Source organism: Drosophila virilis, chromosome 2, assembly GCF_030788295.1.
Source record: "Drosophila virilis strain 15010-1051.87 chromosome 2, Dvir_AGI_RSII-ME, whole genome shotgun sequence".
Taxonomy (NCBI): Eukaryota; Metazoa; Arthropoda; class Insecta; order Diptera; family Drosophilidae; genus Drosophila; species Drosophila virilis.
In genome coordinates this window covers 1,647,510-1,660,762 of record NC_091544.1, presented here as the reverse complement: position 1 = coordinate 1,660,762, position 13,253 = coordinate 1,647,510, and the positions used below count along the sequence as shown (strand labels likewise).

Genomic DNA, 13,253 nt, shown 5'->3' with positions numbered 1-13,253 from the left:
GCCACAGCTAAAGCTGCCAGCGCCAGCGATTTATAAGCCCAGCTTCAAGTCAAACAAGTTTCAGTTGTTCGAAGAACGCGTCGACGAACAGGTCATAATTGAACTGGACTCTATATCAATACACGCCTACAAGGTGAAACGGGTATATTCGTGTTTTCCCACTGTTCGTCTGTCCGTGTGAATGCAATCTCTTGTCGCTATTCAAGCTAGAAACTTCAAATTTTGTTCGGTCATTGTGTACAAATTATGTGACCAATGTGACGCCCACTGACCAAATTGTGTGTACATATATTTTGTAGTCTTGGAGAGGATTACGTATGTCACTCAGCTCACTTGGAGCCAGAGTTTGTATCTACTACGAACTACAGCTGAACCGCTCCACAGATCGAATATGGCCTGCCTTGAGCAGTTATTGAACATTGCGCAGTCGGCTTTGGCAGACTGCAACATTCCCAGTTGTTAACTTTAACTTAATTAGTTTCGCTTTTTTTTATACGCCCCATTTTGGTTTAGCTAGAGAAATGTTGCGGCTTGCTGTGGCAATTGTCAGTATTCTGGCCGTGGAAAGCTCCACGGTGAACGATGCATTCAATTGGCACGAAGTGGTGCCGGATGTGATCCCGGGGCCACCGCCCGAATTGCTTAAGGTGCGCCAACAAAACCCAAAAAAGGGTGTAAAACTTAAACAAAGGCCTAAAACTTACCGTTTGCAGGTCAGCTACGATAATCGTCTGTCGGTTAAGGATGGGGACATTGTAACACCCACACAGGTTATGCATAAGCCCGTGGTGGAGTGGATGGCCGAGCCGGATACATACTACACGCTTATGATGGTCGATCCGGATGCGCCCAGCCGTAGTGAGCCCAGGCTGCGCGAATTCAAGCATTGGCTGGTGATCAATATACCCGGCAATGATGTGGCCAGGGGGGATGCGCTCGCCGATTATGTGGGCTCGGGTCCGCCCAAGGATACGGGACTGCATCGTTATGTATTTTTGGTCTTTAAGCAGCCGAAGAAGCTGCAAATCAGCGGAGCGCGCGTTAGCAACAAATCACGTCGCGGCCGGACCAAATTCCATGCCTACAAATTTGCGGAGCATCATCATCTGGGCGATCCCGTCGCTGGGACCTTCTATCAGGCGGAATACGACGACTATGTGCCCATTTTGCACAGTCAGCTGAAGAACTAGTGTGTAATGCCGTGACAGCAATGTTTGTTTAATATGAATTGGTTTTATTGTTTTATTATTATGAGTTTCTGTTGCCGTCTATTTGCCCGCCGCCGTGGCAAGTGGATTGCGCAGCACCAAAATAACAGAATCACCGCGCAGAAACATTTTTGATATGAAGCGATCTTTGTTAACGGGTTTCACCTTCTTTTTGCCCTTGCCGGTGCGCGGCAGCTCCGTCCACATCTCCTTCACATTCTCCAAAACCATGTTGCAATGGCGATCGAAGGCTTTGACGCGGCCGAGCAACTTTTTGTTGTTGCGGCAATTGATGAGTACCTGTGTGTTGTTTTTAACCGACTGTGTCAGCACCGACAGTGGTCCGGTGTTGAACTCCTCCTCCTCCTGGCGGGCCAGCTCCTCCGGCGTCAGTTCGGATTTCGGTTTAACGAGAGCCCTGCGAAAAATTTCAGTTCAAGTTTCGTTTGGCACATGAACAACGAGAACAACGGGACATGCCGGTCGCACATGTTGCCGCTGCTTTGCAGGCGCTTTGCGCAATGAAACTTACATGTTGGTGGGTTTATGGCAGCTTATTTGTTACAAATGTGAATCGTGTCTAAACAATTTATGCAGTAAATTAATATTATTGACCAAAACGTTTGCGCCTCGCGGCTTTTTTTCCGTGCTTAAAAAATGCTATATTAACTATCGATGGCCACTATCGATAAGCGCAAAAGTCTCACTGACGCGCATTTAAGCGTTGCCACCTGCAACAAAATGCTGCCATTCCGAATTCAGTTGTTCGATAAACATACGTTTAGAGGCGTTAAATCACTTGTTACAATAAACAAAGTCTACAGTAACCGCACTTACCAGTCTACAATGTGGACAAAACAAGTAATTCACTGCAGTGCTCAATTGTTTTCCCATGCGTGTTTTGGCATTTTAACGCTTATCACATACGGTCACACTGCACACACCATTTGTTATTGTCTGCTTAAATCGAGTTAAGCTTTCGGCGGATGGCATGGCAGAGGCAAGCGTCCCTAAGAAACCCAAGATGACCACAGATGAAGAGCCAGCCATCAACTGCGCCCACTGGGTGCAGCGCAAGAAACGTTACTGCAAAATGACACCGAACAAGGGCAGTTCATTTTGTGGAGCACACGAGCCGCCAACAGAGCCAAGCGCAGAGAACGCGGACACGGAGCGCATACCCTGCCCACTAGATCCCAAGCATACGGTCTTCAAACGCAAGCTGGCCAAACATTTAAGCATATGCAATGCCCGCGATCAAGTCAGCACCTTGCCCTATATACACAAAAATATCAATGCTGGCGAGGAACTGGAGCCCGGCAGGCAGCAGGAGCTGAGCGACTACGAGAAGCTAAAACTGCACGAGCTGGAGGATGCAGAGTTCTATGCGGTCATAGAGAAAGTACAGCAGCTCTACAAGACACACATAGTCGGCAGCATCGAGCAGCTGCAGCTGCAGCATGCAACGCTGGAGGAGCCGCTCAGCCACAGCGAGTTTGGCCCGGAGACGCGCAAGCACCTGGTGCAAACATCTGCTCTGCTGGGCATCCTGGAGCAGGAAAAGCAGCTGAGCGACAACACCAGCTATATTGAATTTGGAGCCGGCAAGGGCCAGCTGGCGTTCTATCTGGCCACGGCGCTCGACACGCAACAGTTGGCCAACTCGCAGCTGGTGCTAGTGGATCGGCTCTCGCTGCGCCACAAGAAGGACAACAAGCTGGCCAACAAGCAGCTGGTGCAGCGCATACGCGCCGATATTGCAGACCTCAAGCTGTCGCAGCTGCCGGAACTGCAGCGCACCCAGCGCAATGTGGCGCTATCGAAGCATCTGTGTGGCGCCGCAACGGATCTGACCCTGCGCTGCGTGCTGGGCGACCCAGCCTGCACCACTAACTACATATTGATTGCCCTGTGCTGCCATCATCGCTGCTCGTGGCGCTCCTACGTGGGCAAGCAGTGGCTGCAGGCGGCGGGCGTCACACCGCGCCAGTTTGTCATCATCACCAAGATGGTCAGCTGGGCCGTGTGTGGCAGCGGCATGAGTCGCGAGCGCCGCAAGGCCCTGGCGGAGGAGACGCGGACAGAACAGCCGCCACAGGAGCCCACGCAGAGATTGAGCCGGGAGCAGCGCGAACTGATTGGCTATCAGTGCAAGCGCATCCTGGACCACGGACGGCTGGAGCACCTGCGGGCGCATGGCTACCAAGCGTCGCTCAAGTTCTACGTGCCGCGCGATGTTACCTTGGAGAATGTGGTGCTCTTGGCCAAACGCGACAACATTAAGTGCAATAAAGCCTCATGATAATCGATTACTAGATTTGAAAAATCAACAAATCAAGAACTTGTTGCTTATTGAATTAAAGTGTTTTTATTATTATAAGAAGCAAGTGCTGAATTACTTAACCTAAAGCAGGCATGTATTAGGTAATTTACCTTTTAAATAAGGCTGTAAGAATGGCAAACTAATTTTTGTTTAATTTTTTTGCACAATGCCGGAAAAATACGAATCAGCTGTTTTTGCTTCCAATCAAACGGTCTTCCAGTGTATACACAAATATTGTTTTTTTTTTTTTCGTAACCAGGGCTGCACAACAGTGCGAACAGCTGTTGGTGAGTCAGTATTTGGAAAACAATTTCGCCTCGTTAATATTGAATTGCGCTAGAAAATAAATTTAAATCAATTTGTGCTGCGAAAATGGCTAACGAAATGGCGCACAAAATGAAGGCCATCAAATGCCCCACAGACGAACTATCGAAGACCAACAAGGCGATCGTTAATATCGCCGATTTCACCGAGGAAGTAAAGTCAGTTTCTGTTTCTGTTTCTGTTTTTGTTTGTTCAGTTTTGCTTTATTTCTGTGCGTGCAAAATGACGCCAGCTCAATGTATGTGGGCGTCTCCATTGGAGTGAGAGTAATTTATTTGTGTTTCGCTGATTCACTGACAGATATGTGGACATCTCGCCTGGACCTGGGCAACATTATATATTTGCGCTGGAGAAGATTGTCGATCTGCCACGTGGACATGTGGGCTTCTCGCTGGTGCACCGCAAATGGGCCTCGCTCTCCATTAACCAGGAGATCGATGTGCGTCCATATCGCTTCGATGCCAGCTCCGACATTGTTACGTCCGTTTCCTTTGAGACGGACTTTCTGCAAAAGAAGATCAACACCCAGGAGCCCTACGATTCGGATGAAATGGCCAAGGAGTTCATCATGAAGTTTGCGGGCATGGCCCTGACGGTAGGCCAGACACTGGTCTTTGAATTCAAGGACATGAAATTACTTGGTCTGGCTGTAAAGACGCTCGAAGCCGTCGATCCCAGAACTGTTGGTGACGGCAAGGAGCCAAAGACGCGCAATGTCCGCTTTGGTCGCGTCCTGGGCAACACTGTGGTGCAATTCGAGAAGGCCGAGAACTCTGTGCTGAATCTGACAGGCAGATCCAAGGGTAAAATTGTGCGACAGTCTATCATAAATCCGGACTGGGACTTTGGCAAAATGGGCATTGGCGGCCTGGACAATGAATTCAATGCCATCTTTAGGCGTGCCTTCGCCTCGCGCGTCTTTCCGCCAGAGCTGGTCGAGCAACTGGGCATCAAGCATGTGAAGGGCATATTACTCTACGGACCGCCTGGCACGGGCAAAACTCTGATGGCCCGACAGATTGGAACCATGCTGAATGCGCGTGAGCCCAAGATTGTGAACGGGCCGCAGATCCTAGACAAATATGTGGGCGAATCGGAGGCCAACATACGCCGCCTGTTCGCCGATGCCGAGGAGGAGGAGAAGCGTCTCGGGCCGAACAGCGGACTGCACATTGTCATCTTCGATGAGATCGACGCCATTTGCAAGGCGCGCGGCTCTGTGGCGGGCAACAGTGGCGTCCACGACACAGTGGTCAATCAGCTGCTGGCCAAGATTGATGGCGTGGAGCAGCTGAACAACATACTGGTCATTGGCATGACCAATCGCAGGGATATGATCGATGAGGCGCTGCTGCGACCCGGTCGTCTTGAGGTTCAAATGGAAATCAGTCTGCCCGATGAGAAGGGACGCGTTCAGATACTCGACATACATACGAAGCGTATGCGCGAATTCAATAAGATTGCCAGCGATGTGGATAATAAGGAGATTGCCGCATGCACCAAGAACTTCAGCGGTGCCGAGTTGGAGGGTCTGGTGCGTGCCGCCCAGTCCACGGCCATGAATCGTCTGATCAAGGCCGATGCCAAGGTTCATGTGGATCCCGAAGCCATGGAAAAGTTAAAGGTTACACGCTCCGACTTTATGCATGCCTTGGAAAATGATATAAAGCCCGCATTCGGTGCGGCACAGGAAATGATCGAGAATATGCTCGCGCGTGGCGTCATCCACTGGGGCCAGCCGGTGACCAGCGTGTTGGAGGATGGCATGCTCTATGTGCAGCAAGCGAAGGCCACGGAAAGCTCTGGTCTGGTCTCGGTGCTCATTGAGGGTGCGCCCAACTCGGGCAAATCGGCGCTGGCCGCCAATCTCGCCAAGATGAGCAACTTTCCCTTTGTCAAGGTGTGCTCGCCCGAGGATATGGTGGGCTTCACCGAGTCCGCCAAGTGCTTGCACATACGCAAGATATTCGATGATGCCTACCGCTCCACGCTCAGTTGTATTGTGGTGGACAATGTGGAGCGTCTGCTGGACTATGGACCCATTGGACCGCGCTACTCCAACCTGACGCTGCAGGCATTGCTCGTGCTGCTCAAGAAACAGCCACCGAAGGGCCGCAAGCTGCTCGTACTGTGCACCTCCAGCCGGCGTCAGGTGCTCGAGGAAATGGAAATGCTCTCAGCATTCACCTCCGTTCTGCATGTATCCAATCTCTCCAGTCCGGATCATGTGCTTACCGTGCTAGAGGACTCGGATCTGTTCAGCCCCGAAGAACTGCAAGTAATTGCTAGAAAAATAAGCGGCAAGCGCGTCTGGATTGGCATCAAGAAGCTGCTGGCATTGATTGACATGGTGCGGCAATCGGAGCCGGAATATCGGGTTATCAAGTTCCTTACCAAAATGGAGGAGGAGGGCGGCCTGGAGATGATGGCGAGACCGCAGTAGCTACCGCCCGTATTGGAACTGAAAATGTCCGTCGTGGAGCTCAACGATGCTTTCTGAAGCGTGTCCAACGAATTAGCTCGAATAGAGATTTTTAAAACATTTTATAGCGCAACCGACCACAAAACCAGAGCTAGAAAACAAACACAGAGCCGACCAATTATGTGAATTAAACAAAAAAACAAAAAAGAATAGAAAACAAAGTTTATTAACATTCCGCACAGAACCCAACGACTAGTCCCCTTCTGCCTTCCGACGAATCCTTGTCAAATTCTTGACATATTCCTGACTAACAGATAGTTGAATAGTTAATACGAAACCCTTCCATATGTATTTATATATACGAAACCTCTATTGATGTCTATTTTTGTTTTGTTAAATATTTTCATTTTTTTTGTCCATGCAAGCACAAAATAATAGTTCCAGGGAACGTTACAATTGCGACACTTTAATTATGTGTTAAATTAAATTATATAAGTCCGAGATGACGAAAGAATTAAACATCATTTGCCAATTTGTGAAATATAATTAGAACTAATTTTAATTAGACTTTGCCTAATACTAACTTTAATATATGAAAATTGTAATTATCTATATTTATTTGCGTACTTTCGGTCCCTGCCCCCTAGGGATTGTAATCCCCATATGCCTCGCTGTTAAGTTCAAAGTGTAAAGGATTTATATATATTATACAAACTATTTGATAGAAGCAAACATTTTGAAAGATAACCTATAATCAATTTATATTAATGTTTAATTGTCTATCTATGTATATTGAATGTATTTTGACTTCAATTTGGCGAGATTTCTCACATTTTATATAAACATCGACTCCTTTGGTCGTCTTGATAAAGCGCCGCCACAGCGTGCTGCGGCCAAATTGTGTACTAACCGATTTGCACTGCACAAAAGTAGACTATGAAAATCTGAATCCCAATTGGAAATGGAGACAAGCCAAATATGTTCCTGAGATTGTAATTCCATATTGAAGCGTTAAATAGGGCGTAGGAAAATGCAAATGTTTTTTTTTTACAATGTATTCTAAATGTGTTTGAGTACAGCGGAGTACGTTTATTGCATACTTTTATGGGCTAAAAGGAAAGGCATTAAAAGAATTAAAAGAAAAATATGTATGGCAAAATTGCATTAAAATAAGAAATTACAGAAAATATGAATAGCATTTTTTAAGTACAGTGAGATCTCCATCAATGAATTGCTCCATAGTTAGAGCTTAAGTTGAGCATATTTTTATTTCCTGTATTTTCCTTTATATCCTTTCGCTTCCTGTTAAAAAGACGTGGACAAAGAGAGCTTTCACCGAATATGGTTTCCATAAGCGAGAGTCCAAATATTGCATTTAAATGAAGTAGCTGAAAAAATAATGTTACAGAGAATAAATTAAAAAACGATACAAATTTTGTTTGTGCAAATGTATTTACATGTTATTATAAAATAAAGCATAATAAACAGCGTGTATTATGTGTGAGAATATTTATTATGCGTTTAAAGTGAGCTCAAAAAAATTTCAAAATAACATCGGACTAACGAGTGTAAGGTCGCCGATTCAAATCTCGCAAAACAAATATAAATGTTATTGTTTAAAATTATTCGTTTGACCCGAACAACGCCGGGTAATTGATCTAGTCTGTTGTAAATGCATTAAAGAACGTCTTGACATTCTTGAACTTGACTCGGGCGCCAATCATGTGGAGCAACAAATCAGATCCCAATTGCCCAGACCCCACTTCCAGACGTCCAATTCGATCAGCTGTTGGGGAGACGCCATCGTGGGGCGACCATCGACCAGCGACAAGCTGACCCGCCAGATTGGCCACTGACCAGACCGATCAGAGCCGGCCAGCTATGTAGTATGTAATTTGAATAAATGATTTATAATGTAAACATTTTAACGGGCCACCGAGTCGTATACGTAATATATGTAGATTTCTTATTTATGTATTGTAATTGATATATGTCGCTAATTGCGCGCGACGCCCATTTGACGCGCACATATGTAGCTCCATTGGCTCGGATTGGATCGAGCTGGTGAGCGCCAGCTTATCTAAGGAATCCTTGTTGTTCTTGTGGCTCCGGCGCGACAAAGTGTCAGCTGCAAGCTGCATATGGTGCTTATTAACTAATTAAAACTGCATATTTTCCGAGATGCAAAATTAATTCCTATAGAATGGCACAATTAGGCATTCGACGTGCATAAGAGCAGCTAATTGCCCTTCTCTCCCCCTTCGGTGCAGGCAATCGTGTCACGTTGACGCACGGCCAAAAAGCTAAGCCCCCAAATATCCGAAAGTCCGGCATTCATCAAGGTGCCGCGTCATCGGGCAGCGTGCGCGCACGTATGCAAAGCTGCATGACGAAAGTCCAGTCGGACAAAGTTCAGTGACCGCAGATACCTTCCCACCACCCAAAAAAAAAGCCAACAAAATTTGAACGTCAAGTGATACCAAAATGAAATTTTCATTCAAGCGCTGCGTCGCCTCTTTAAAAATAAAATGCGAAACTTTTACAAGAGTCGAAGTTTTGTTTCTGTTTTGTACCCATTGAAAAGGTAATAACACGGGTATGATAATTTGCAACAGGCAAAAGGCATCTTAAGCTAGATATATTTATATAGAGTATAGATCAGAGCAATAAGTTAAATCGATCTGAAGGGATCTGAAATTCTATATAAATGTTCTCCTATATTATTCGCAGCAAGAATTAGCATAAATTGTATCTAAGAGCGAAAGAGCCTCCCATAGTAAGCTAGGATAAAATAATTTTAGATGCCTCTACTCATTCCCTTTCCAAAATAAAGGTTCTAATCTCTTTGACAACAACTTGGCGCTGCCTACAGGGTATCTGCTAGTCGGGCTTGCTACACTAGAGCACTTTTACTTGTTTTACTAATTGAAGGCGAGGGGGTGGTGCTCGCACTTGTCAGTTAAAGCTGCAGCCAAAGCCGCCCCCCTCCACCCCCCTCACAGTCATGCCCCCTCGCAACACTCTGAAACCGGCTGCGCTTGTTGTTGTTGCATTTGTTGTTGTTGCTGTTAAAAGCTCAAATGCCGGCAGCAAAGGTTCGATTTCACTTTCGCACGCTGTCGCTGACGTCGCGAGCTGCTGGCGCTATAGCCGGCTGGAGGGTGGCGGGGGCGGGTGCTGACTGTTGGGGGCCATCGCCGTGTAACAGGGGCAAATGCGCTGGGGTCTGGGTCTGTCTGGGGTTCAGGTTTGCGAGCCGGCCTCCGTCTGCTCTCACTGCTTTCTTTCAAATGGAACTCGCAGCATCCGATTTATTGCTCTCTCTCTCTCTCTCGCTCTCTCTCTCTCTCTCTCTCTCTCTCTCTCGCTCTCTCTCTCTCTCTCTCTCTCTCTCTCTCTGGCTGACCGGATCTGCAGCACTTTGTCAGGAACCGGCTAATTGCGCACCAGGCCAGAAGAAGGAACAAAAGTCAAATACTTTTTACTCAAATAAAGCAAGAAATTGTTTAAACAAAGAAAAGTGTTCTTATATTAAAAACCTTTTCCTGGCACGCAAAATTCATAAAAAGTCTAAGAAACTTTGTGCTTAGTTTGAAAAGGTTTTTATTTTTTCAAGTAAACTTTTACTTAACATTTATTTTATTCCTATTAATCATTATTATTACTGCGAAATGCGTAAACAACTTTTGAAGTGTGAGGTTGCACAAAATTCAAAATTCAATACGCTTATTTAAAGTATATAAATTCTTATAATAAGCATATTGTTCTTAATTTTAATTAATGAACCTAATAAAGCCACTTCGCACATTTCTTTCAGGTCTCAAGATCCGAACTCTCCCATGTTCCCGTAAAGGCTATATTTAGAGTTATTTGGCTAAAATTACAGCTTTTTAGCTTGCATGCACAGGTATGCATGTGTGTGTGTGTGTGTGTGTGTGTGTGTGTGTAGCTATATATAATGTCTAAATAAAAGCAAACATCATGCAAAATCTTCCTGCATTACACAAACGCGGAAGATTTTCTTGCTTTAATACTTGTACTCGCACATTTCATGGATTTTCCAGTGCTGACTGCATTTTCATGCCATTTCCATGTGTGTATCTGTGTATCTATGTATCTGTATCTATGTATCTGTGTATCTGTGTGTGCGCATGTGAAACTAACAGTTAAATTAGCAGTTGCATTTTTTTTCTTCTTTTTTTCTGTTTTTTTCTGTTTTTTTTTTTTTTGTATGGCGCTTCACGGCTCTGACGCTACAATTTTACAGCGTGGCCCGAAACTTTGTTTTGCCTGTGTTTTCTTCATTTTGTTGTTGTTTTTTGTTTTGTTTTCTGCAATTTATAATTAAGTTGCAATTTGGCATGCGAGCCAAGAAGTTGACGGCAGTGCCGGCTCCCAAAACTATTCATGGTATGTCTGAAATTTTCTTGGAACTTGCATGCGTATTAGTCATCAAATTGATATGGATAAAGTATTAAAAATAATTGCATTATATTATTTCGTTTATAGAAGAACACAAAAAAAAAAAAAAAATACCACGATTTAACCCTTGTTGGCGCCAATATTGAACAAAATTTAAGTTATGCAAGAAAAATCTCAATTAAATAGAGCACGAAAATAAACTAATTTTTTGTATTGCCATAAATCAAAACTAAAAACAAATTTTCAACAGTTTTTCATTAAATATTATATTTATTAAAAAACAATTAAATTTTTATAGTTTTTCATTTAACTCAACTCTCATGGGTTAAAACTATTTTATGTGCGTTTGTGGCACAACCCACAAGTTTACAAAAACTTAAAAACAAAAAACAAAAAAACAAAAAATCACCAAATCGTCTCAGAATCAGGCAAAACAAATCAAAACTCTGCCAACTTGAGGTGAGGTAAAAAAATCATCGAATGCGGGAACTGCAAAGCAATCCGTGGAAATGTTTGCCGCACGCGATCGAGACATTCGCATTTCATTTCGATTCATTGATACACTCGCCACGGCAACAGCAGAAGTCGCAGCAGCAGCAAAAACTCTCGGTGCCAAATTAAATAATACGAGCTCCCTGTTCCTTGTTATTATTATATTGTATTCCACCCTTTTAGTTTTTTGCGTGCGGTGCGTCGTATTTTTTCTCAGTTTTTATACCCTAAGCGCATTGAAGGTAGGCTAAAAGGGTATGCTGGCTTTGGGCACGCATATGTAACAGAAAGGAGGAGGTACAGGGATTCCATAAGGAATATATATTCTTGACCAGAACAGTCTGTATAAAATGCTTCGATCTCAGTAGCTATTATTCTATAGCTGTTATTCTATACACAGGAAGAGCTTATCATTTATTTTTACAATTTTGATCCATCATTTTAAAGGAAGATTAATTGGATATATTTCCAATATTGCCAGGAATATTAAAAGTCATACCAAGCTTTGCTATATGCTCGATTTTGTTTGTTCTATTTAAGTCCTGAAAATTTCGGACTATAAACACTCGAGTTACTACAGGTTGCAATTTTCAAATATAGATTGGGTTCAAGGAAAGATATAGAAAATCCATTAAGCATAAACATAAATTATGTAAGAAACAACAACAAATGTTTAAAGGGAAACTTGTTTATTAACAACAACTTTTGGCGTTGTAAGTTAGGGTATCTGCTAGGCGACTAAATCAATCAAACCCCTTTTTTTTGTGTGTGTGTGCCATATTCTTAGGAATTCCTTGGCACAATCCAAACCAGTCGCAAGATCAATCAGTGTGCCATCAGCGCTTGTGATCTTGATCTGCGACTGCGTCACTGGCTCACTCGCACTCTGCCCCCCTCTCTCTCTCTCTCTCTCTCTCTCTTTCTCGCTCGCTCGCTCGTGGCGTGTTGACTTCTGGCAGCGCGTCGTAGTTCACTTTCTTTTGAATCCGAATCCTCGACAGCTGTGGGCTGGGGCGGCACGTGTCTAGCGCTTCGGCTTTCTTCACTTTCCCGGTCTACTCGGATTACCTAGCCGCAACCCTTTGCAAATGGGCTCACCTGGCCACGCCCACAAGCCATTAGGGCGCACACTTACAGCAGGCGGATATTGAATACGATGTCTTTCACTTCCTTTTGACGCAATTTGCGTCGTTTTTGTTTTTTTTTTTAGATCGAATGTGACTCTCAACTCTGAACGGAGACGACATCTGTGTTCATTGCGTTTCACTTTTCATCAAACTTATTAATTTGTTTGATCATAATTAAAGCGAATTTGATATTTCCGGTTGGTTCAATGAACCCAATGGCCAGAATCCTTGAACTTCTGGTCAGACAATATAAATATTTTTGTATACATACATATATATGTTCGTATTGCCAATAATCTATTTGAAACAAAGAACGACGAGCGCCCTTCTTGGCGGCACCCTCACAAAATTATTGACCAGCCACAAGAGATGAAAAAACCGCCAGTCAAAAATGAAATGAGAAAAAAAATCAACTTAAAACAGAAACAGTCCGATTTGTGAGTGAAGTCGTCTGAGTCTGTCTCCTTAAATGCTACCTAAATATTTCTGTTAGAAAGAAAAAGGACTTCTTCTCGATGTGGTTTTTTTTTGCGGCTGCTGCTCTTGGCCCGGGCCAGCGGGCCACATATTTCATTCTAATCAACGTGCTGCCCAAACATATACTTAATTCCCTTATGATATTTCGGCCTGAACGCTTCGTTTTGCTACGAAAATTGCATTTAAACGCTTATTATGCGCTTTTTATTTGCAACCCATACTTAGGCAACGCCCCGATTCGGGCCAAGTCATGCAAACACAATATATCATAGCGCAATGCAGAGACATGTGTACTACATCTAACCAAAGCTAGAAAGCTGAAGCTCCTTCAGTTGTAAGTGGACGCTAGGACGCTGAACGGAAAAGAAAAGTTCCACCCGCGAGTGTGGAAAATGCACGGAAATCAGTTACACCCATTTATTTTCATTTTATACATTTTAATAATGTTTCACGCTTTT

The 13,253-nt window shown here is 44.3% G+C and overlaps 4 protein-coding genes across 5 annotated transcripts; 3 read left to right on the top strand and 1 right to left on the bottom strand.

Annotated features, from left to right (window-relative positions):
* Positions 1–35: 35 nt before the first annotated feature.
* On the top strand, positions 36–1,349 carry LOC6634949 (protein D2). Of its 2 annotated transcripts, none has more exons than XM_002058501.4 (3): positions 36–133; positions 514–647; positions 714–1,349. In XM_002058501.4, the coding sequence occupies exons 2-3, from the start codon at positions 522–524 to the stop codon at positions 1,188–1,190; spliced, it is 603 nt and encodes a 200-aa protein (XP_002058537.1). In that variant the 5' UTR covers positions 36–133; positions 514–521; the 3' UTR covers positions 1,191–1,349. The 2 variants fall into 2 exon arrangements, with proteins under 2 accessions (XP_002058537.1, XP_070062987.1); XM_070206886.1 differs by having other exon boundaries at positions 59–142.
* On the bottom strand, positions 1,214–1,900 carry SmD2 (small ribonucleoprotein particle protein SmD2). The gene is made up of 2 exons (XM_002058500.4): positions 1,741–1,900; positions 1,214–1,626 (listed from the first exon to the last, which is right to left on the bottom strand). Coding segments are annotated over exons 1-2 (360 nt in total). The 5' UTR covers positions 1,743–1,900; the 3' UTR covers positions 1,214–1,268.
* Positions 1,901–2,103: 203 nt separating this feature from the next.
* On the top strand, positions 2,104–3,588 carry LOC6634947 (tRNA:m(4)X modification enzyme TRM13 homolog). Its single transcript, XM_002058499.4, has one exon. The coding sequence runs from the start codon at positions 2,200–2,202 to the stop codon at positions 3,508–3,510; it is 1,311 nt and encodes a 436-aa protein (XP_002058535.2). The 5' UTR covers positions 2,104–2,199; the 3' UTR covers positions 3,511–3,588.
* Positions 3,589–3,816: 228 nt separating this feature from the next.
* Positions 3,817–7,052, top strand: LOC6634946 (vesicle-fusing ATPase 2). Its single transcript, XM_002058498.4, has 2 exons — positions 3,817–4,013; positions 4,156–7,052. The coding sequence occupies exons 1-2, from the start codon at positions 3,904–3,906 to the stop codon at positions 6,296–6,298; spliced, it is 2,253 nt and encodes a 750-aa protein (XP_002058534.1). The 5' UTR covers positions 3,817–3,903; the 3' UTR covers positions 6,299–7,052.
* The last annotated feature ends 6,201 nt before the right edge of the window (positions 7,053–13,253 follow it).